Below are 25656 nucleotides of genomic sequence, written 5' to 3'. Positions count from 1 at the left end.
TTCCTGTCAAAGGACACGCCTTAAAACCGATCATCGCTCTAAAATTAAAGTTGCTTCCTCTCCACGCCTCCTCCCCTCTGCTGTGCAAATAGGGTTTTTTATTTACCTTTTTAATACCCCCCCCCCCCCTCCAATGCACACCTCTTCCCCTTTGCTGTTCAAATTGGGCTTTTTAAAATTATTTTAATCTACCGGTACTTTTCTTTTTTTTTAAATAAAAAAGCTCTGGATCCCCCTCCCCCATGAACTTCACCCGCTTAGGCGAATGACATGCACTTTGCCTGCTCTTCCCCCTGGAATATGTACCTCACATATCCCGGGAGGCATAGTCCTTGTTGGGAAAGGAGTAGAGGGGTGCCACCATGCAATCATAGGAACATAAGGATCTTCACCAGAACAGCCTGGTATAGTGATCATCTCGTCCAAGCCCTTTGATGCCTGTTACTCTATGTGAATAAAGGACAAGATGATCACTATACCAAGGTGTGCTGGTTTAGATCCTTATTTTCCTAGATAACAACATATCAGTAGGTTGGCAAGTACTAAACCCATCTGTCATTACAAGAAATAACCTCTTATTAAATATTAACAATACAATCATAATTCCATGGTTATTTATTTACAGAACATAGATCTGTCTGGAAGTTATGAACCTCTTACACAATATCAGTGAAAATACCTACTCCGATTAAGCCACGACAACCTTTTCTACAGCACTTGTGACCATATATAGGAAATTTCACCAGATGTTCCCTTCATCATGGGTTCCCCCCCCCCCCCCCCCATGCACATCGCTCACCTAGGCAAATGACATACACTTTGCCCGCTGTGTTTTCTGTGATATGTACGTCAAATATCCCAGGAGGTATATTGAGAAAGGAGGAGGGGGGCAGGCCTAGCTACTCCTTATCAGGAGACCAGCAGCTAAAACTGGAAGAGCTGGCAGCTTCTGAATGACATCATGCAAGAAGATGGTGGTAGAGGACCTAGTGGGGGACTGAAGAGAAGAGGATCTCTGCAAGACAATGCTGGATCTGCTGGGCGGGTGAGTATCTTAACTATGCAGGAGCCGCAATCAGGTAGACAGGGGTTAAAAAAAAAATGGGGAGGCCTGTGTGAAGATCCACCTTAAGCTGGGTATATATGTTCAGTTTTTGAACTCGGTGCATTTAAAAAAAAAAAAAAATGTAATGCCAGACCCCCGTGTCAACACAGAGATGTGTTATGTGCGGTCTCTCCCGCTGTGCAGTTGTACTCTGACCCACCCCCGCCATCCCCCGGCCTCCTTTTGATACCTGTGCTCCAGGTTTTGCCCACCATTTCAAATAAGTGGACAATTTGCAGTTAAAGTGGAACTCCAGCCAAAGCCGTTTTTAGGGGAAGGATACACCCTCTTGTCAAAGTTTTTTTGCTGACTGCGGTTCCATTTGCTGCAATTAGTTTTCCACAATAATGACAACATTATCGGTGGGACAAAAAATGAGTGAAAATGTTTCTGTCAGTGACATAAAAATTTGTAATCCTTTTTTTCTTTTTTTGTTCCTTTTGTTTTTCCAGTAATAGAAAGGCAGGCTACAACCTTCATCCATTTTCTATTGTTGTCTGTATCCCTGAGACCGGAAGAGGGGAAGCGTTCCCAACAAGACTGCCATTAAAACGAATAGGCTGTCAATGCACTAGAAAAGACTTTAAAAAAAAAAGGTTTGTGGCATTTTTTCAGACAGTTTACCACAATGCAAGGTACTATGTGAGACATTCATTGGAGTTGCTTTGCCGTGAGTTGGACTGCCATTAATTAAGAAAACACAACAATAAATAGTGAAATAAAGCCCCAAAAGTGAAATCAAGCTAACAAAAATCCCTTTCACATCCAGAAGGTGATAAGTGCTCTGTGCTCCCCGCCCGTGTGCCCCCTCACTCACCAACGAGTTTCAGCTTTGGAGCTTTGTGGAACACTAGTGACCTACTATTGTACACTTGAAGATTCATGCCTGTTGTATCTGGAAACATGTGAGTGCAATACCAGTGTATCTGCTTTTACTAATAAATGGAATTACCCTATTTTGGATGACTCTCTCCATTCCTTTCATGTATATACCTATTGGCTCTACATTTGAATCACTGGGAATGACAAGCAACATTTAATCAGAAGGACTACAAGCTCCAGCATGAGTTCCTATGCCCCACCAAAAGCGTGAAAGACTCTTATTTCACCATTAAAGTTGGTGAGTGAGGGGCACTCAGGCGGGGAGCACAGAGCACTTATCACCTTGTGAAGGGGATTTTTGTTCACTTTATTTCACTATTTATTGTTCTGTGTTCATTATTTAAGCATGTTTTTCATGTCTTATAACATACATTGAGACAGCGTTCCTGCAATTTTGTGTATTATGTTGTTAAGGTTGTACCTTTTTTATAGGAGCAGCAGCCCTGTTTTTGTTTAATATTGAGTGTGTGCTATTGATTGGTGTGTCCTAAGCACAGGTGATCATTATCTATCATTAAAAAAGAAAGTCCCTACAACATGCTACTGCATGTAACATGCATTAAACTACATTGCAGTAATGGCCATGTTAGTGCAACACACCTTAACTGTTAGATGTAAATGGATTATTGATGTGACAGGTTACAGCAGGTACGCTAAAGAAGTGTGGAACCTAATAAAGCTAATTTACTAAAGGAGTTGAGAATCTTCCCACAATAAATTGTGATTTTTTTTTTTTTTTTTTTTTTTTTTTTTTTTTTTTTTTACAACTTCTCTATTCATGTGCAGATACAATAAGAAAACATGGATTTGCTTTTCACCTGGTTGGATAATTAAAGTAAATTATCAGGGTATTGTGGGAACATTCTCAACACTTCTAGTAAATCAGCCTTGATATTGTTATTTTTATGTGGTCTGAAACCTGTTTTTTGCTTTGCAGCCCTGGTTCACACCAGTGCGACTTGTCATGCAATTTGACAGTTTCAAATCACATGACAAGTTGCACCCTATTGTCTGTAGTGGAACCATTCAAATCGGTGCAACTCTGACTTTGTCGGAGTTGCACTGATTCTGAAAGTAGTTCCTGCACTAGGAACACTTTGCAATTTCAGGGCTCAAAAGTAATCTGAATGTCAAGAACCCCATTAAAATGACCATTAGCAACATAAAATTGTTTCTGTTTAATCTGTGTTTCCTACTTTAGCTTTTTTAAATGAACAAAATATTTGGAAATATTGGTTGTGTTAAAGGGCTTGAGCTTATTTCAACTTGGCAATACAGACTGCCAAACTGTTAAAACAACTTTGGTCTTGCAGACTTCTATCTGTGTTAGATATGTAATGTCACAGATCTCTCTCCCAGTATGTAGTCTCACCCAGGGCAACCTTAAACAAGGGAGTGATTAAACTAATCATACACTCACCGGCCACTTTATTAGGTACACCTTGCTACTACCAGGGTGGACCCCTTTTGCCTTCAGAACTGCATAGATTCAACAAGGTGTTGGAAACATTCCTCAGAGATTTTGGTCCATATTGACATGAGGTACTGTTGCCTTTCTATCATCTCGAACCAGTCTGCCCATTCTCCTCTGACATCAGCAAAGAATTTTTTTTTATCCACACAACTGCCGCTCACTGAATATTTTCTTTTTTTTTCGGACCATTCTCTGTAAACCCTAGAGATGGTTGTGCATGAAAATCAAAGTAGATCATCAGTTTTTGAAGTACTCAGACCAGCCCATCTGGCACCAACAACTATGTCACAATCAAAGCCACTTAAATCCCCTTTCTTCCCCATTCTGATGCTCGGTTTGAAATTTAAGTTGTCTTCACCACGTGTAGATGCCTATTGAGTTGCTGCCAAGTGATTGATTAGCAATTTGTGTTACCAAGCAATTGAACAGGTGTACCTAATAATGTGGCCAGTGAGTGTATATAGTAGCTCCACAGTACAGCCTACACAAATAAAGGACGGTGTGTCTTTAGGAATATAGTGTTACCAGCAACTCTGCTAACAAAGTAAAACGAAATTGTTCTATAAATGATTGCTGTGTAAGAGAATACCTGTTAGTAATCCATTATGACACGACTGGTTCAGAAGGATCTGATGGTAATCTATTGCTCTGATCAACAGGATAGTCATGCCATTTTTGGGTCAAGACTGGCGTTCTCCAGGCTGGACCTGGATAAAAACTGAAGATGGGTGGAAAAGATGGGAGTTTTGTGGAGATGATCTTGAGGAAAACGACAACATTAATCTCCAGCTGTAAGTACACGAACACCCATTTTTTAATATTGGAATATTAAAGGCATTAGAAACCTTCCTACCTGCACTTTTTCCCCTACATAAGATGTGCATTGATCACGTAGTTTCATGGTGACATTTGTTGCCCTGTAAACACAGCCTATAATAGAGCAATTCTTCACATTCCAGTATGAGAATTTTTGTTTTTGTTCAAACATGAGGCATGCGGCATGGCACTGCGCAGATTATTGCATGTCTGCAATCTAAAAACTGACACTTCCTGTGAAGAACCTACATGTCCCACAGTCCCTGGGTTTCTTGGTCTAGCACTGGTGCAGGTGAGAGCTAATAGTAATTATATCTGACACATACACAAACAGACTGATCACCATGCTGGAAGAGATGTGTTTTCATGATATTAGCACTCCCTCATTTGTGATGCAACACAGAGAAAATGGCAAGGCATGGATCGGACAATGTGTGACCTGGAACCAGAAGTTGCCTGTCCCTTTAGTGAATAGTAACCAGCTAGGTGAATGAATAAATACATGAACATAGGGAGATCAGTCAGCCATGACCCTACAAACTGCAACCATGACATGTGAGCCTGTCAAGGAAAGGCAAACAAATGACACAGAGAATATGACTAAGCTAATTCCTAGTTAAACAACAAAAACATTTGAAAGTGTACAATGCAGCTTCCTGGAAGAGCAGTGCACCTTTGTGTCACCTCTTCTCCTTAGGTCTTCTCATTGTACACTGGAGCATCATCAGCATCATCACCTTTGACTGGTGAGCAGAGGCTGGCTCAGGCAATAGTAATGCCAAACCAAGAAAGGACAAAGTGGTGTGTGTGTGTGTTGGGAATGGCTGGAAAATATAACAAATCTTTTGACAGGTATACCAGGAAACATACTGTATGTGTATTCAACTGCATATTTGGTGTGCATGCGGTTTTTCATATGGGAAAATGTGATATGGCACAATCATGAAAAAAGGTTTCTTACTTTAATTTAAATATGTGTGCTTATTTACAGTAGCTATACTAGTTTAGAAGTTGAAAAGGAATCCAAAAACATCATGTAAACTGCCTATAAAAACATTTTTTGTCTCTTATACTTAATTTTGTTTCCCAGATTAAATCTAGATGATCAGGAACCTTACACACCTGAAAATTGTGCATTCTCTGCTAACAAAACGGAAAAGGAGGAATTTAACAACGTTGCAAAGACACAGTGTAAGTGCATTGCATGTGTTAAAGCTGACATCCAGGCAAACTGTTATGAGCTGTTTTACCTACCGGAGGATTTGCATTTCTGTTTAATTATTACTGATCTTTACAAATCCCTCACAGCACAACCAGGTTAATGACTCTACTTACAAGTTAGCAGAACTGCAGGTGCAATGGTTTTGTGATCTGTAGTGTGTATGAAAAATGAAAGGGTGTCCTATGTCTGGATCACTGCTGTGTAGTGTAAAATCAGTTTCATTCATGCATGAAGGTACAGCTAGTGCGGTACTCATCAGCTCTTACAAAGTAAAGGGGTCTTGTTTACTCTCCCTATCCTCTACCCTTGTCCATTCACAGAACGCCTTGTATTCTGTTCCAGGAAACCAAGGTGTTCTATGAATTGACAAGGAGCGAGGAGGAGAGAATAGACTACAGGAATTCTTCATTCTGAGAGTCATGGGTCTTGTCCATTCACAGTACAGGGACAAGGTGAGGGGAAAGGAAAGGTAAACAACACTATCTCATATCCACAGTGCTGGAAGTGCAGCCCTAGCTGTAATTTCTGCCATAAAGGAAACGGATCTCCTCCCTTTTTTTTTTTTTTTTTTTACACTACACAGCAGCGATCCAGGTGTAGGATATACATCATTAAAGGTAACTTTCTTGTGCATACTACATATCACACAACTGTTCTGCCTGGAGTTCCCTTTTAAGTACAGTACAGTGATGTCCTCACCTCCCGCCTTCTGACCAAACAGTGAGGTTTTATTTACACTGTTTATTGTGCGTTGCATAATACCTTGCAGTGATATGTGTTTCCCTTCTACACTAAACTGCAGTGCGCAGATGTGAACCAACCTCCTAGGAAGTAATAGGATTTTTCCTTGAAATGTTTTTTGAGTTGCTGCATCAAACCAGACAATTGTGAATAAGACTTTTAAGAACAGTACTGATGAGGCCATCTTTGTTGACTCTGCTTTCTTCTCCATGTCAACAGATTTGCATTAATCGCACATTAGTGGCTTCCAGTCCTGCCCCTCCTATTCCCAGTCCAAGTACTGTTGTGAAAGGGATTTAAAGAGGGTTATAGCAAGTCAAATTCAGGTACACCCTGGTCACATTACAAAATTAAAATCTTTTCCCACTCTCTAATCTTGCTCTAAAAAAACGTATGGTGCCATACACAGTATTGTGCAGTAAAAGCAGGTACCTTTTGTTGGTTTAGCTTCATTGTTTGGCTGTGTTACTGTAGATTGTATACTGATCTATTTGTCTTATTTAAAGTGTCACTAAACCCTCATAAAAAAAATATCAATTAACGCTGTATTACATGCTGTTCATACTCATTCAGTCACTATGAGATTTGTTTTCTGTATTCTACAAAAAACCTGGTTGATCCTGCTGCTGCTCTCTATCTCTGCTTTCTGTTCATGTCCCCAATTCAGCTAGGGATTTTGCAGCTGTAGAGGCAACTCTGCACGTGCTCGGTTTTCAGTAAGGTTCTATGCTGATCATTTCCTCCCTATCATATATGAGCAGCCTGTGTGACTATAGAGTCACACATGGGCGTATGCACGGTGATAAATGACAGCCCACTCCCTCCCTCCTCCTTCATGCCCACTAACCAGCTAAATAAAAGGGGGGGGATGTTACAACTTGATTGATGGAGGCTTTACTTCCCTATTCTTCTAAGACACGATCTGGAGGGGTGTGACACAGCCTTTGACTGGAAGAAATCCATCCACATGTTATTGCTAAAAATAATAAATATTTCAATGCAAATATATATTTGGTGATTTTAAAACTGTTTTTTGATATTATTTATCTCCAGTCATCTTCCAGGCACACCTGAGATAACTAGCTCCACCTGACAGGAAACACAATCAAAAATTAAATTCCCTGCCCTTTCCTCCCCTCCTCAGTTTTTTTTTTTTTTTTTTTTTTTAATTGTGTTTTTGTTTCCTTGCAGCAAAACCTTTTTGTTATTTTTTTATGACCGAAGACCTGGAGCTGGAAGGTCCTCTCTAGGTATCCGGGGTCACTTACCCACTCCAGGGGTTCCCAATGCAGTGGAATTCTCCAGGCACCAGGAAAGAGTGCCTGGTCTTCCTGGGATGAGCATCCTTCCTCCCTCTTCTGGGGCAGCGGGAAGGTCTGCCGAGGAGAGGACCAGGCCGCCAGGTGGCTCTCGTGGCTATGGGGATCGCTGTCTGGCATTTCTTGAGCGGTGTGTCCCTGTTGGGTGACGGGGCGGCCTCAATGGAGTCCACGGCTAGTCTGCCTGAAGCCCAGTGGGCAAAGGGCAGAGAGAGCAGGACCAGAAGTAGGAGCGGGGTTGCATTCCAAGCCTCTCTCCCAGAACTCTTCCGGTGAGGGCGGGACTTCCGCCCTAAAGATCGTGGTTCCAGTCGGCATTCTCTCTTCCTCTAGGAGGACGGTGGGGAACCTCCAGGATTTACCCCTGGAAACGGACCCAGCGCCTGGCGAAGGTAACGCAGTCCCAAAGAGCCCTGCTGAGGATGGAAGAGAAGGCAGTGGCTGCAGCCAGGGAGAAGTCTTACTCGGCTGGTGGGGAGGAGAGGAGGGGAGGTAGGTCCTTACCCACTCCCCTACAGGTGTGCCTAGGGGGGAGGATAAACCATTTAAATGGGCCCCTTGTTTTTTTTTCCCTAGAGTCGTGTGAAACCGCTCAAAAGAGAACCCACAAGACACCTAAGGATAAAGCCCTCTCGCCCCTGCTCCAAACAGTGTGGTTATTGCAGTGATAAAGTTCTGCAAGACCATGCCAGACACTTCTGTTACAAATGTATCCACCATGTTGGTGCAAACAGAGATGTTAGCAACCTTACAATCCTTCAAGACGGCCATGACATCTAGAGAGGTGGGGAGGCCCTGTCTTCCCTGGAGGGGACTCGGGCGGGGAAGCAGTGGTGGGGTTCAGGGCCTTCATCCTCGCAGGCCACAGAGGAGGAAGACCTGGAGGAGGTGGAGGTTTCTGATCAAAGCTCCCTGGATGAGGGGGAAGAATTGGAAGGTGGTAGCCAGGCTAGTGAGGAGTCTAGACCAGGTAGACACCTTTTTGCAGCGGGTGAAATGGAGGTGCTCCTAAGAGCTATTTACGCCTTAGAAGACATCCTGGAACAGCCTGTGCAAGCCTCAGCTGAGGATAAGCTGTATAGGGGGTTGGTGAAGCCACAAACTAGGGTACTACCCGTACACCAAACTCTCAAAGATATTGTCTTGAGAGAATGGAAGGATCCCGAGAGGAGAGTCTTAAAATTTAAAAACCTGGAAAAGACGGTACCCCTTTGGGAAAGAGGAGAAAGAGAAATTCTTCAAGACCCCCAGATTAGACTCCGTGCTTTCGCAAGTGTCTAAAAAGTCAGACCTGTCCTTTTTGAGGACTTGGGTAACATCAAGGATCCGATGGATCATAGGTCTGAGACACTGTTACGTAGAGCCTGGGGGTTTCTGGGGACCAGGGAAAGAGTGACCCCTATTAAGATTGATTTCCAGCTTGGGATCTAACGCTGGTGTTAGAGGCGTTAACCAAGCCACCATTTGAGCCAGTGGCAGAGACTTTAGTTAGGATGTTATCTTTTAAGTTAGCCGTCACTACGGCAAGGAGGATAGGCGACCTCCAGAGCCTGGCAATCAAGGAACCCTTCCTGGTAGAGGACAAGGTAGTGCTTAGACAGGATCCCCTTTATTTGCCCAAAGTAACATCTCGATTTCACAGGACACAAGAGATTGTACTACTGTATTTTTCTCAGGAAGTCAAGTCACCTTTTTGATTTTTCTTAGCGGCCTGAGGAAGGGTCAGCAAACATCTGAACCGACAATAGTTAGATGGATCAGACAAGCCATCTCCTTAGCTTATGCGCAATCAGGGGTTTCAGTTCCTTTCCACCTGAGAGCTCACTCTACTAGATCGCTGGTGACCTCTTGGGCAGAGAGGGCAGGAGTATCGACTGAACGGATCTGCTGAGCAGCCACATGGACAAGCCAGGACACCTTCAAGAGACACTACAGTGTAGAGCTGTTTGTCCACACAGGACCTGGTGTTCAGCAGGAAGGTATTACAGGCAGTAGAAAAAAGTATCAGTTACACTTACTGGTAACGGTGTTTCTGGGAAATCTTCCCACCCGTATCTGGTATGGATTAAATTGAGGTAGAATACCTTTTATGCATCGGGGTGCAGGAATACTCTTGCATAAACTGAGGGGGGGGGGGAGAAAAGGACTGGGGAATTTGAACTCTGTCAATTTTGCATTGTGAATATGAATATGCTAATACCAATATTCCCAAAAGTATATATCACACAAATACAGTGAGGAACAGAAGTATTTGAACACCCTGCGATTTTTGCAAGTTCTCCCACTTAGAAATCATGGAGGGGTCTGAAATCACATTGTAGGTGCATTCCCACTCTGAGAGACAGAATTAAAAAAAAAATTCAGGAAATCACATTGTATGATTTTTAAAGAATGTATTTGTCTTGCACTTATGAACATAAGTATTTGAACACCTGAGAAAATCAGTGTTAATATTTGGTAGAGAAGCCTTTGTTTGCAATTACAGAGGTCAAACGTTTCCTGTAGTTCTTGACCACTCCTCCACACAGATCTCCTCTAGATCTGTCAGTTTCGGGGCTGTCGCTGAGCAATATGGAGTTTCAGCTCCCTCCAAAGATGTTCTATTGGATTTAGGTCTGGAGACTGGCTAGGCCACTCCAGAAACTTGATATGCTTCTTACGGAGCCACTCCTTGGTTATCCTGGCTGTGTGCTTCAGGTCGTTGTCATGTTGGAAGACCCATCTTCAATGCTCTGACTGAGGGAAGGAGGTTGTTGCTCAAAATCTCACAATAAATGGCCCCATTCATCCTCTCCTTAATACAGTGCAGTCGTCCTGTCCCCTTTGCAGAAAAGCACCCCCAAAGCATGATGTTACCACCCCCATGCTTCACAGTAGGGATGGTGTTCTTGGGATGCAACTCATCCTTATTTTTCCTCCAAACACGACGAGTGAAGTTTAGACCAAAAAGTTCTACTTTGATCTCATTTGACCACATGACTTTCTCCCATGCCTCCTCTGGATCATCCAGATAGTCATTGGGAAACTTCAGACGGGCCTGGACATGTGATGACTTGAGCAGGGGAACCTTGCGTGCAATGCATGATTTGAAACCATGACGGCATAGTGTTCTACTGACAGTGACCTTTGAAACTGTGGTCCCAGCTCTCTTCATGTTATTGACCAGCTCCTCCCTTGTAGTTCTTGGCTGATTCCTCACCTTTCTTATCATCAGTGATACCCCACGAGGTGAGATCTTGCATGGAGCCCCAGTCCGAGGGAGACTGACAGTCGTCTTTAGCCTCTTCCATTTTCTAACAGTTGCTCCAACAGTTGATTTATTTTCACCAAGCTGCTTGGTAATTGCCCCGTAGCCCTTTCCAGCCTTGTGCAGGTCCACAATTTTGTCTCTGGTGTCTTTTGACAGCTCTTTGGTCTTGCCCATGGTAGTAGTTGGCGTTTGACTGTGTTCAGCAGTGCAAGACAAATAAATTCTTTAAAAATCATACAATGTGATTTCCTGAATTTGTTTTTTAAATTCTGCCTCTCAGAGTGGGAATGCACCTACAATGTGAATTTCAGACCCCTCCATGATTTCTAAGTGAGAGAACTTGCAAAATCGCAGGGTGTTCAAATACTTCTGTTCCTCACTGCATATTAAAAAAAAAAAAGTCCAAAAAAAGGATAAGAATTAAAATAAATATAATATTATAAAAAGTCACTCTATGCCAACTTCAATCATCAATCTTCATATTCAGCCTTTCAATGGCTCACAAAGAAACCTCAACATAAAAAGAAAAATCACATTTGGGTGGCACAGTGGCTTAGTGGTTAGCACGTCTGCCTTGCAGTAAATGGGTTATGGGTTAGATTCCCGACCATGGTGCCTCCTGCATGGAGTTTTCATGTTCTCCCTGTGCTTGCGTGGGTTTCCTCTGGGTGCTCCAGTTTCCTCCCACACTCCAAAGACATGCTGGTAGGTTAATTGGATCTTGACTAAATTGGCCCTAATATGTGTATGTATGAATGTGAGTTAGGGACCTTAGATTGTACACCTCTTGAGGGTTAGGGACTGATGTGAATGTTCAATATATATATATATGTGTGTGTAAAGCGCTGCGTAAATTGACAGTGCTATATAAGTACCTGAAATAAATAAATAAATTTGCCAGATTCTAAAATGGCCTTATGATTAAGTCAGGTGACGAAACATGTCAAGGGAAGTGATGTCAGATGCACATAGGAACTGGAAGTGATCCAGCGGCCATTTTAGAATCTGGCAAAACCTCATGGAAGTTCACGTGGAGGAACCAGGAAACTCTGAAAGGTTTGGATATCCTGATAAAGGCTTTTATAATATTATATTTATTTTACTTTTATTTCTTATCCTTTTTTTGGATTTTTTTTTTTTCAATATATTTGTGTGATATATACTTTTGGGAATATTGGTATTAGCATATTCATATTCACAGTTTTTTACACTTTTTGGGGAAAGTGTATCTTTATGCTATTGTATTGAATGATTTAAGGGATACCGTAAAATTTACATATATTATAATTTGTCATTGTGTTCCCTGCTCGGTGGAGCTTGCCAAAGGCTCTTTTTTTTTTTTTTTTTTGAACATGTGACCAGCAGCAGAGGACTAAATGCTCCTCCTGCTTATGTTTCCCTTCAGACAGGCTGAGAAAAGATTTGAGTCATATGACAGCTGTATATTGATTAGGTAAAAGGTACTTAGATTTTTTTTTCTATTAAAATAACTACAGTGTCATCATCCCACATACAGAAAGAGAAGGAGCAATGTAAATTAAACAATTTGTGTGTTTATCACTTTAAAACCCTACATTGTTTGTTTTCAGAGATATACTGTAAATGTGGACTTTTGTTTAAATTCTGTACTTTTTTTGAGGTTTTTGTGTTTTGTGGTTTTGTTTCTAGCATTGTTTTTTTTCTTTCATCAGATTTTTATCGCGATAAGTGGATTTATGTTCAGAAAGGGAGTACACGAGAAGTAAGTATATTCTGTACCTGCCAAAAGAAATCTCTGTAGACATCAGGTGAGCAGCTAGCACCAGAAGACAACATGTTTTAAAGTATAACTAAAGGCAAAACTTAATTTAGTTATGGATAGTGCACATAGGGATTAGAGACCCTTGTTTGTTTTTATTGCCGTATGTGCCCCTGCTAAAGAGATTCATCCTCTCTTGTTTGTTCTATTTACCATTATCATTGAAAATCCAAAATTTTTGGTTGTCTGCAGAAAAGTAATAAAGGGGAAATCTTCCAATGGGGACACTAGTTCTGGTGACCTGGGGTTCCCCTTAATTTGGAAGTAATTCAGTATGTGTATGTATGAATGTAAGTTAGGGACCTTTTGAGATTGTACGCCCCTTGAGGGTTAGGGACTGATGAATGTATAATATATGTAAAGCACTGCATAAATTGATGGCTCTATATAAGTACCTGTAATAAATAAATAAAATACATTTCATAGTTGGTCTGGCTGAAAAAAGACAAAAATCCATCTATTTCCTCTCACTTCCTGTTTGTCTATGGGGCAGGAATTGAAAGTGAATCTCCCCAGTGGGACAAAGATGGCAAAACAAATTCTGACAAGGGTTATACTTACTCTATCCAAAATGGAGAAAAAAAGTTTTGCCTATAGTTCTACTTTTAATACCTGATGTTTTTATTATTTGGTGCCACTGCTTACACTTTTTAGTTCTTGTTTTTAAGCTGATGCAGTCTCTTAATGGTTTCACAAGGCATGTTTGTGTTCTTCATATGTGTGGAATGCTTCCTACTATTGGCAGTCAATAAACCTGGACAGTTATTAGTTATAACTGTTCTGCCCATACCACTGGAACATTACAAACTGGTCACTGTTATTCAGTGTGTTGAAGTGGTGCAATAAGTCAAGATTATTCAGTGTATTGATTAGAAAGAAATCTGAGTACATAACATTGTACTATGATGCTTATTTTAGAAAAAAATACATTTATAGACTACTTTTGTTAGCATAATTGAAAGACAAATACCACTAAGCAATATCTTTAATTCTACTGTATACTTCATAACCAGTCAACCATGAAAAAAAGGGGCAAAGAAAAAAACTTAGGCTAAATTGTCCTTCCTATTATCCTAACTGCAGGAGGGATGCTGAGGGGATGTGTTTTAGGTCCTACAGAACCTCTTATGCATCCCTAAGTTAACCCCCCCCCCCAATTATATGCTTTGATAGTCTTTTCGTAAATACCAACTTGTGGCTTGCTGAATGAGGCAGCAGGAAGCTTGGAGAAGAGCTTCATCTTCCAGCTATCCCATGCATCTTGTTTAGGAGTTGCTAAAAGGTCCAGCACTCTTGTGGCCATGTGTCAATGTTACCCCCCCTCAACAACCAAGGAGTTGCATCACATGACTGGTTTGTACTTTAGGGTGTTTTACAAGTGGCAACATGATGTAGTGTGAGACTTGGGAGCAGTGTCTAATGTTACAGCATGTTGTTTAGAGTGACTGTGTACTATCCTCCTGTATGTACATTTTAGTGCAGGCATTAAGAGGTCAGTTGCAGAAAGCCCCAGGAAATCAAAAGCCTATGAATCCTCAATGCATATACCAATGTCCTACTAGGAATTTGGTGCTTTGCACCTCACCTTTTTCTTTCTCAGCGTTGTCCCATTGATGTTATAGGTGGGAGTAAGCCAAGGTGTAACCTCATAATGGAAGTTGGTATTGGCATATGAGCCGTCCCTGGGTTTTTGGGTGCCCACGATGCAGTTAAAGTTTAACTGAGATGTTTGCTCACCTCTGGGGTACCTAAACTAAGGTGCTGCTGAGCCCCCTTTACCAGTTGACCATTACTCAGTTATTTGAGCTTCTGTCTGTATGTCTGAAGAGTAAAAGCCATGCATATGCTAAAGGCACCGTTGCATCCAAAGCCAGTATGAACAAAGCATGTTTTTCAAAATTAAGCTTAACATTTTACAAGCCATTATTCTAAAGCTGTGTCAATAGACTGGAAATACAGAGCTGCTGTATTGGTTTTAATTCTGTTAGCCAAGCCAATATACAGTGTTTATATTAGATGAAAACCTTTTTTAGATTCTAAAGTGCCGATAAATCAGTCGAAGTTGTCAGCTATGGTTGAATGCTTTCACCAGTACAATATATACATTTGAAGGGAACGTATTATTTTATTTTTTTTTATCCTCTTCTTCAGTACTTTTCATTTTATCAAGTAACTTTAAATATGACATAACTTTTATGTTTACCACTTTTTACTGGCAGATGGTAAGCTCTAAACAGGAACATCAACTATTTATACCAGGAGTAAGCAACCTCGGCATTCCAGCTGTGTTGAAACTACAAATTCTATCACGCCTGTGACTCCGGGATTCATGTCTGTGGCTGTCAGTCTTGCAATGGCTCATTGGATTTGTAGTTTCACCACAACTGGTATGCTGAAGTTGTCTACTCCTGATATAGAAGCTCATTTACAGTGGAGTAGTGAAATGGATATGAAAATCGATGTGATTACACAAACCGTGGTTCATTAAAGCAGTGATTGTGTCTGCAATACTATTCCAAAGGCATATTTTATTGGACATTAGACCAATGAGCTTGTCTGTGACCATATTGGAGGACATTGAATTAAAAAAAAAAAAATAGAATCACAAAAAAGCACTCTTCAAAAAAAACCAAAAAAATAAAAAAATATTTTATTGTCTCAATCCATTAAATAGGTTGTTTTTAGAGAGTAGTATACAAATACACTGTTGTTTGCCTTAGTTGACCATGGGATTGTATTTTGTTGCATATTGTTACAACATATATAAAGTCTGACTTATTTACCTGTTTCTGTAACAGAGACATGGCTATTGCACCTTGGGTGAAGCATTTAATCGTTTAGACTTTTCAAGTGCAATTCAGGATATCCGAAAATGTAATTACGTTGTCAGAGTAAGTGTTTTATTGCTCTATATTTTATCAATGAACATGCTGATGAATTGTCATATATAAACATTAATTGAATCCTTCTTTTACACTGTTTTAAGATATGTTAACTGCTTTTACTTTTTGTTCTTTACTTAAAGTGAATCTTACAGAGGGGTGGATAGCATGTGTTACACTTCCAGGAAGGCTTGGAAGGGGAGTTCCAAGCAGTGCGCAGGGTTTTAGAGCCCAACTCCAGCTTCACTTGTCTCTGTGCATGCCTATTCTGTGTCTGGATGTTATTGAATCAATCCAGCCCTCCTGAATTGTACCACTATCTGCTGTAGCCCTGTAAACTATACATAATTGGTATGGAGCTGCTGCAGATCCAGTCTGCAGAACACCCAGTGTCACGCAAGACTGTTCGCAGCTTCCACAGTGTCCTACACACCCTGCTCTTCTGAATTTGACATTAACGTACACAGTGTACACTATATATATGCTTGCATGGTTAATGTCCGGGGGCTGTCAAACCCCCATCATGGTGGAGAATGGTATGGGATGAGAGATTGACCTGCGTTCAGAAGCTGTAATCATCGTGAAGTGTGCATGTCTTTTGCACTTCATCAAACATAAGTAGCAAAAAAACAGATCAGCCCCCATTTCCAAACCTCCAGAAATGTGGTTATATGCATTGCTTGGAAACGGCATATAACGTCAAAGGGGTGATCTGTTCAAAAAATAAAAACCTCAAGTGGTATAAACCTGACAGGGCCTCTAATGTGTTGCAGTTCTTTAACTTGGAAACGCATATCCTCACTCTAGCATGTTCTTCTACTGATCAAGTATCCTTGGAACGTTTCCTGGAAAGACTCCAGGACAGTGAATGCTATTTGTAGACAAGCACCTGATGGCAATACTGCTTATGTAGCCTGCATGTGTTGCACCTGAAAGTACATTACGGAACCACTATGTAGGTACTGAGAGAGTGGAGGGTTTCAGGGGTGCTGACTTATGGGAGCTGAAAGAAAGAGCTCTAGACCAAGTCCTGGCCAGGCACACTTGTTTTAATCTGAATTTAAGATGCACATTTATTTCAGCTGTGATTCTATGAAGTGATCTGAAAATCTTTGAGGGACAAAATATAGGCAGTTTCTTATTTATCATAATTGTAAAATTGGTGACTGAAATAGTTTTTCTGTGCATTTTCTTAGAAGCATTATTATCTGTCAGAGCTAGTGTATGTGAAGTTACACTGTATAGAATTAGGTGTGTTAGGTCTCCAAGCCCAGGGGATGGGCATGTTCTACTGAAATTGTCTCTACAAATGGATAAAATGATTTTGTCTTAGTCTCTTAATATCCTTCTCTCCATCCACAGCTCCTCCAGCTGATAGCAAAGTCTCAGCTTACATCACTAAGTGGTGCAGCACAGAAGAATTATTTCAATGTTTTGGAAAAAATTGTCAAAAAAGGTAATATGCACAATATTATCACTGTGGATACATAGGAGCACTGGTGTTGCAGAATTTTCAGTTAAAGTAAATGTTAACATAATTAACAAACTGTTTAAATCCGTGGCTTCTTAAAAGCTGTTCGACTATCGCCTATACTGAATTCACTTATAATTTTTAGGGCTCTTCATTGTGGAAATTTGGATGAACACTTGCATGTTGGCGCACCGTCCTTGTACCATGCTAGATGACAGATGAGGCCATCCATCTCCTTTGATCACCAATAGGTAGTTTGAGGAACTGGATTAGAGAAACCATGTTTGCGCCATGGTTTAGATTTCCCAAGGCACTCTGGAAATAAAGAGAGAAGGGTGAAAGAGAGGTGCCTCTAAGTGTAGACATTTAAAACAGATTTATTGTACAATTGGCAAAAATAGATCATAAAAGGCAGATCTGTATCCATCAAAGGGGAAGACAGCCATGGTTGTGGGATAATCAGAATGCCATGTTTCCACACCGTCCTTCTTGCATTGGTTGCAGGAAGCCGGCTGGCAAGCTGGAGGGGATTTGAAGGCGAGGGCTGGAATGCTCATGAAGTGCAACGTAGGCACGATTACATGAGCTGAAGAAAGTCAGAGCTGTAACAGCGTATACCCAGAGATGGACGCGGTTCAACCATTTTGGTTTCAACCTCCATCTTGGTAAAGTGGTTAACTGTCCTGACACATATATTTCTCCCTTATCTTTCCCCCACCCCTCTCTCTCACTGAGAGGAGACATCTGGCCAGTGTGTGTGTACTGTTTATGGGTCACTGGCCGGGCAAGGCATTTCTAACTAGGTGCCGAGCTGTCTGTGAAAGCTGTATCCTTTCTCACCTTGGAAGAGATAGGACCAGTTTTCCCAAGAGAGCTGGAGTCTCACTGGCCAAAGTACCTGTGTAATTTCACACCTCGTAACAAGATTAACAGCCTTCCCAGGAGTTGAAAGGGACTCTGAGCTAATAAACCTAGCTCAGCGTAGGTGACAGAATTAGATGAACACTTCTCAAATAAATTCTTCCCCTATGTCTCATATCTTGGAATATGAAAGACTTACATAAAAACCGGACACCTCGTCAGATGGCCAATGAGCAGGAGAACAGTTTGATGGGTCACTCGCTTATCTCGGACCATCAGGGAAGCCGAAACATAGAACTCGTGAACCGTGTACTATATAATTTCATAATTCATATCTAAATAATCCTCAGACTTGTCTGCATAATAATATACCCGCGGGTTGACTGTCGCTTGCGCAGATGAAAAGTTATGACCAGAATATGAATTATGAAAGATGTTGGTTCCAGTTTAGGGTTCCGCCTGACGATCCCTCCCTAAACAGGAGATTGGTCTGTTACTTCAGAACCACCCCCTGCTGGGAAACTTTAAAGCAGGCTGTCAAGCCTAAGAAAGTTAAGTTTGAAGACATTTCCCATTCTTAACATCAGTATACCACCTGGGGGGACCTTTCGCTCTGAAATGTGATCTGCTTCCATCCAAGGCTTTATGGCAAGTAACTTAATCCTTTAACTTCTCCCTGTTATCTCTTTGCTGTGCTGTTTTCTATATATATATATATATATATATATATATATATATATATAATATATATATCTTAGTTACATCTTCTCTGTAAATATTTTTACTGCACCTGTTTGACCCTTTTAGTAATAAATCTTTCTTCTGAAAGTGTTGAACTGTTTCTACAGCTCTTAATTGCAATTTACGAATCCCTGCCTTTAAAGAGACGCTACTGTTGGTTTAACTCTCTGTATAACCGGCCTGTGTCAATGACCGGGTTATGCCTACGATTATTTCAATTATTATAGTGTTATAGCGATATTGCAAGTTTCCTCTTTCTCTGAACAAGAAAGAGGTGGTGGCAGTGTGAAGGGGTTAATTGCGTAATAAACCTGACCCAGTAACAATCGATTCAGGCTGCTGGCACTTCGATCGGTATCCATTAGCTGGAAAATCGTTGTGCTGGGTGTGGCGTTGTTACGCACGTCACATCACGGTTTTAGATCGGCCAGTCCTTCGGTCACGAGTTTGGTGAGAAGGTCTAAGGTCTGGGGTCTGACGCCGCGATCATGACAAGAGCCTGTCCCATTTCCAGGCTGGATGACATCCATCATCATCTAGTCTTTTACAGTCTGACCTTTCTGTCCCTGGCCCACCCCTTTTATTCATTGGATTTCAGCTCTTGCAAACATGTAGGCATAGCATCACATTGTGGGTGTTACCCAGGGAAGTCTGCTTAATCCCTTCTCGTCGGCCACCTCTCGGCCCTTTTAAGAGTTCTAAAAGCTGGGAGGCAGGCATTTGGGTCATGTGACAGCTGTGATTGGCTGTCACATTTATTGACTGTCACAGCACACACGATTGGAAAGCTCCTGATTGTAAGTAAATCACTGCTGGCTACCTTGCAGGGAGAGCGCGCTCAGCACAGTAAGTTGTTGAGTACAAATTCTGGTGCAAGCCAATCTACGTCCCGGTTTTATTGTCAAAGCTTAGTTGAACAAACTGAAGTTAGAAGCTGATTGGTTACCATGCACAGCTGCACCAGATTCTGAGTAGTGGGGCACCGAAATGAAAATTCTGGTGCCGAAACCAAAAATTAAGGATACACTTGTCCGAAAACCGAAACCAAAATGGACGGTTTTTAAAAGTTAATATATTTTTTTTGGAAAAAAATACACTTTAATGATTAATAAAAACCACAATCTATACCCAAATTTCTTTGTAAAATATGAAAGATGATGTTACGGCGAGTAAATAGATACCCAACAGGTCATGCTTTAAAATTGCGCACGCTCGTTGAATGGCGTCAAACTACGGTACTTAAAAATCTCCATAAGTGACTCTTTAAAAATTTCTACAGTGTAAAGTTACAGAGGAAGTGTAGTGCAAGAATTATTGCTCTTGCTCTGACGTTCGTGGCGATACCTCACGTGTGTGGTTTGAACACCGTTTACATATGTGGGCGTGGCCTACATATGCGTTTACCACTACGTGAAAAAATTTTATCACTTTTATTCCTATCACAAGGAATGCAAGCATCCCTTTTGATAGAAATAAGCAGTGACAGGTTCTCTTTATGGAGAGATATGGGGTCAATAAGACCCCACATCTCTCCTCTACAATGTAAAGCAGATCAAAAAAAGTATTAATGTAGTGCTTTTAAAAAAAAAAAAAAACAAAGGTCTTCTTTACAAGGCCTTGAAACCGGAAGTGACATCGCTCCTGTCCTCCAAGGGCATAGAGATGAGTGGAGGCCATCTTTCCACTCATCTCTATGCCCAACGCCGGGATTGTTCGGTAGTTTCTCAGTTAAGGCTGAGAATCACTGAGCGGTTGGCAGCAGCGGCGGGCAGATGGTAGCGAGGGGGCGGGGTTATTTTTGGCACCTATATCAGTGCTTATTTTCATATCGGCCAATGGCTGATAGGGGTGTTTTTAGCTGAAACATTTCGACCACCGAAATTTTGGTGCACTTCTAATTCTGAGTGCACCAGTTTTAGTAAAACTCCCCCAACTATGATGGTCTAATATAAGGTGTGTAATGAAAATGGAAAGGTATTATTTAAAAATGTATTTGGCATCTTAATAAAGTAGCAGGTGGGGGGACCATAAAAGGCAAAATATAAACAGGTTAAACTTCAGCTCTAAAAATTAGAGTTTGTGTTGCTTCTGGGGCAGTAGCCTATATAGACAATAGACCTTGTGGAAAATGGAACCCTGCCAACTCCACCCAATATGGAAAAAGCATCTTGTTTGTTTATGCTTTTACTACTTCATAAAATATGTATATCTGTCAGCTATGGCCAAGTTTTGCAATCTTTCTACATTTCTTTCAGTGGTAAAAGATCAGTACAATCCACGTTTAATACGAGAGCTTCTTCATGACCTAAGTGCCACACTCTGCATGCTACTGGAGAGATTTATATTGGTAGGAAATGTCAATATCTGGATTTGTCGCTTAGAGGCTATCCTTTCTTGGCAGGAGCAACTGATGAGTCTGCAGATCAATCCGGTATGGCCACTTTGTTGGTATTTCTCTTTATGATGGAGGAATCTATTATAGATATTTCTAATGACTTCCTGTTTTGCTTCGTTCTCCAGCAACTTGGCAATGGCCTTAACTTCTGTGATATGCCATTGCACATGCAAAACAACATTTTCCACAGGTTTTCAGATGCCTGGGACATCATCAACCTTGGCCAGCTGAATAAAACTTTGCATGTTCTAAGTGAAGACAGTCATCTCTGGAAAACACTGTGCAAGTATCACTTTACTGAGAAAATGGTAAATAATTTACTAAACAATACAAATTGTATCCTGTACTGTTCTAGCTTTTGCTTTTAATCCACTTTCAGCCTGCAGTCTATCGATCAGCATTCTTCAGCATGGTGCTAAGACTGTGTGCTGTGGGAAACAACCACTAACTCTGATCATGGTGTTTACATGGATTTGTTTACAAAACAATCATGCTGGCTCAGCTGTCACAAATTTGTGTGAACAAAACCTCTGTTTATAATGCAAACTGTAAGACAGGGCTTAATTGGTTGTCTCACATGCTGGCTGGTAAGTGTTGCTGGGAAATCCTTTGTTTTGTGATGTGCATTGCCCTTCCATGTGCACCTTACTGGTAAAGCAGGTTACACAAAAATGGCAACTGTGCCAATCTTTAGTCAGCTATCACTATGCCTGTCACAAATTGAGATACATTGAAGGGAATTTTATCAAAATTGTTGGGAGACAGAATCTGGAGCTGCTGTTCATAGCATCCAATCAGATTCTATCTTCAGATAAGCTTGGAAAAAGAAAGATATAAGCTGATTGGTTACCATGCACAGTTGCTCAAGGTTTTCTATAAAATTGTACCACTGATGGCTGAAAAGGGGGACAAGATACAGCTGCTGCAGTGTGGTACTGTCTGCTTAAAAAAATATATAATAATTTTAGAAAAATAAGGGAATTTTATTTTAACAATGTATTAAATAAATAAAGGTTGTATATTTCCTTAAGAAATGTAAAAATCTGGAAGATGTGAAAAGTAGCTCAAGGAATAGGTTTTTGTTTTTTACTTTCAGGTCCATTGGCTCCTAGGATTTGCCCAGCATTGTGTTAAGATGTCTTTACTCCCTCCTTCTTATGGTTTCCCATATTCTTTCCTTTTTAATATTTTTTTTTTGGGGGGGGATGTTTATTCCTATAGTTTTTATATTTTGAGTTCTTTTTAAATTGCCACTTTCTTACACCATTATCAGCACAGTTGCCATTATCTCAGTTTGCACTGCTTGTGTTTTATCTTTCAGTTACCCCAGCAGCTGGCTATACAAAACAGAACTTGAATGCACAATGCTGATAATGGTGGTGCAGTTATGTGATAAAGTTGTTGTTTTTATTATTATTATTATTATTATTATTTTATTATTTATAGGGCACAAATTATATCCACAGAGGATCTCTGAGGACCAATATAGAAGATTTGACAAATTCTAATATTTTGTTTCAGTTACTAGCTGTGTTTGTTGATGTAGCAGATTAAGATGGTGCCGGAGTGTACTATTTTGAGAACAACTGTTTCCCTGAGGGTATTGAACCCTCAGTATTTTTGCTTAATGCACTGGGCACAGTTAAATAAACATTCCAAAGTAAACTATTTTGTTAAATTCTTACTCCAGCACTTGCAGTTTTACTTTGCTTTCCTAAATGTCCGGTCTTCACAGGAAAGAGTTGCGCAGTGCAGTCTCCATTCTGCAAGGGCACAGGGAAAACAGTTGTTCTCTATGTGTCCTGTTCACACCACAAAACGCACATGAGAACTGATGTAAGGCCTTTAGGTCTTGTACATACCATACATCCAGAAAAACTGATGGGGAAAAATGCGTAGATTTCACTTGCAAAGGCACATGTTTACATCAGTTTTCATGCATGTTTCAGTGAATTTTATACACGTTGCAAATTCCTGCACAGAAAAAATTTGCAGTGTTGTGGTGTGAACAAAGCACATAGAGAACAATTGTTTTCTTCGTGCCCTTGCACAACGCATGCAGAAAAATTGACATCTTTGCATATAGCATGAACAAAGCCTTATAGTCCAATGAGTAGATTGGAGGAAAGGTGACATGGGAAGCTGCATTGCTCAACTAAGAAATAAATGTGTCAGCTTCCTGACTGTTAATTGGGAAAGAAGTGGGTAGGTGGCTGGATCTCTTTTAAAGGTGAATCCCTGACCCAGTTCTACTCCATTTGCTGCACTCCCTCATTGATTTTTGTTTTTTTTGGTCCATCTGAGCTGCCCAAAAAATATCTGGTGCTTCTGGGGATAGGGGAACATGTGATCTCTTCCCGTTATAGTGCTCAAGACTAAGCAGCCAGTCACCAGGCTGGAACACTGTCTCATGATAGAGGGGATGACATCATCATCCAGGACAAGGAGCTGATGCAGGGTTAGGACTGCAAAGTAATGACACAAAGGAGTATATGGGGATGGTGAGTATAAATAGGTTGGGCTATTAATAGACCTGAGCAAGGAAATAGACAGATTTTCTTTAAGTTTTGTATGTAACAGTTAAGTTCTTTTTGGTTTTTTTTTGTTAACAAATTTGAAAATATAAGGTGGCTTTAAATGGTGATTGTGTATTACAATTTTCCTGACAATTTGTTCTGCCCTGTTTTCTCTGCAGGATTTGTGTTACTATGTGTAATTTGAACTGGGTGCCCAAACTTTTGTTAATGGCTTTCAATCCTCCCTTGGCAGCCTCACATTTAACTTCTTAATAAAAATGAATGAGTCATGTTCAGTGAACCACTGTAGTACACACTGTAGTTCTCCAAATATAGAGTGTCACAAGCTTAGTAAGCCTTGTAGGCTTTTCAGGCCAATAAAGCTTAGTACAGCTAACTTTAAGCAGGGATCCGTGTGCACTGTCTAAGCAGAGTTTTTAAGTTCATGTACTGTCCTGTCCATTGTAATGCTGAGCAAGCATGCCGGAACAAAACATTTTAGAGTTAATGAAGAGGTACAGATCACCTATGTATGACCTGAAGCGTGTGTTTTTTTGTTTTCTTCTTCCTCCTCTTCTTCCCTTTTTTTTTTTTTAAATTGATGGTCTTTCTTTTGTTTATTATGGATGAGGAGTAAAAAAAAAAAAAACCTTGGTCCATTCAAATCATTGCTCTGTGATAATGTGCATGTTTGGTGATTTAGAATGGTTCCCATTGCACCTTCCTAGCTCACCTGCAGTACACTGCACTGCTGCAAATGTTACATGTACAATTTGTGGTCTATTGTGGTTCATTAGGCTGCCCATTTAACTAAATGGGCTGCCCTAACTCATGGCACATAAAACAGAATTCCAACCAGACAGCCTTTTCTGGTTTCTGTTCTGTAAAAGAAAAAAAAGTTACTGAGGTGTAGACTGGCTAGATCACTGCTCTTTACAGTAAAAATCATACTTTTGTTCATGCTGGAGAGTCCAGCTTTCCCTTTGTTTCCTGCCTGCTTTGACTATGAGAGCTGTGTCTAATACTATTGATTTCTATCTGCCTCTCCTCTTCTCTTGTCTAGTCTCCTTTTTTCTTTTGTGAATAATATAAAGAATAAAAAGTGTACTGTAAATTGACAAATAAATGACACTAGCGTGCGTCCAGCTCTTATAGCTGCACCAGCCAAGGAAAGTTGTACCATCCGTTGTGAATAAAGATGTGACTTTTGCTGCAAAGAACAGAGATCCAGATTTGGAATAAATCTCAACAGAGGTAAAATGTGTTAAATGCACTGCAGTGGAACCAGCTAGTGTGAAACTGCCCTAAATGTTTCTTCTTTCTGACAAATGCTGCAAAGCAAATTGTTTTGTATAAGCCCTAGTGCTCCAGTACTACAAATAAATATTTAATACAGGACAATAATTGTAGAGATGGTGAAAAACAAATAAAAAGCAAGATAGAAAAAATATGTTTATAAACTTAAGTGCTTAAATTTTGTTGTGTGTTTTTTGTTTTTTTTTGTTTTTCTTTTGTGGGTGGGAGGGTCCTTGGCTAAAGCTTATAAAACACCAATTCGGTTAAGGTCTTGAAACATTTACATTTGTACTTTTTGAATCTCTTAAGTTATATTATATACATACTGTATACCCCATGAAGTAACTAGCTTCAGGTGATACACAGAGATGAAACAAATCCTCCTTCATAAGTTGTACTTGTTTATCTGCAGTTTTCTCTTCTCTACAACCATAGTCAAAGTTCAGAATTTATAAAGCTTGTCTGAGCTGGTAGAAAACAGGATGGAGAGCTGAAGTTAACCCCTGCAGAGCTCAGCGAGGAGAGCTCTGGGAGCTGATTGTAGGGAATGGACACACCCACGTCACACAGTAACAGAGCTGAGGCTTTCAATCACAGAATATGTGCTGGAGATCACTCCCCTGTCACCTTTATCTCTTGGTGTCAGGAAAACTTATCAGAAGTGATTCATGCTGATAGCGGAGAAAGGAAGCAGCAGAAAGAAATGACACTTAGTGCTCTGAATAGACATGTACACACTATAATATACTTTGTACATTTTTCATGTCTAAGGTTAACAACCATTTAAATGTTAGCCAAGTTGCTTTTATTGCATTCTTCAATATTACTTGTACTAGACATATACATTTTTTTTTTATATAGAGGTACACATGTTTAGTTTTTTCCCT

General features: G+C 40.5%; 1 protein-coding gene across 3 annotated transcripts in view; it reads left to right on the top strand.

The window, feature by feature from the left end:
- FBXO25 (F-box protein 25) overlaps positions 1 to 25656 on the top strand; it is a 51690-nt gene that overhangs the window by 7227 nt on the left and 18807 nt on the right. For all 3 annotated transcript variants that reach the window (XR_016311951.1, XM_089671967.1, XM_089671966.1), the window contains exons 2-9: positions 1558 to 1701; positions 4121 to 4252; positions 5368 to 5468; positions 12501 to 12550; positions 15406 to 15498; positions 16852 to 16945; positions 20818 to 20993; positions 21083 to 21265. Coding sequence is in view for 2 of the 3 variants with exons in the window: in XM_089671967.1 (XP_089528093.1) it covers positions 4128 to 4252; positions 5368 to 5468; positions 12501 to 12550; positions 15406 to 15498; positions 16852 to 16945; positions 20818 to 20993; positions 21083 to 21265 (822 nt within the window). In the remaining variant the exon portion in view is untranslated. The remainder of the gene's footprint in view (positions 1 to 1557; positions 1702 to 4120; positions 4253 to 5367; positions 5469 to 12500; positions 12551 to 15405; positions 15499 to 16851; positions 16946 to 20817; positions 20994 to 21082; positions 21266 to 25656) is intronic.

Source organism: Staurois parvus, unplaced genomic scaffold (genome assembly GCF_062004578.1).
Source record: "Staurois parvus isolate SC_StPar_1 unplaced genomic scaffold, SC_StPar_1.0 ptg000116l, whole genome shotgun sequence".
NCBI lineage: Eukaryota > Metazoa > Chordata > Amphibia > Anura > Ranidae > Staurois > Staurois parvus.
The sequence above is the reverse complement of the archived record's forward strand: the minus strand, read 5'-3'. Positions and strand labels throughout refer to the sequence as shown.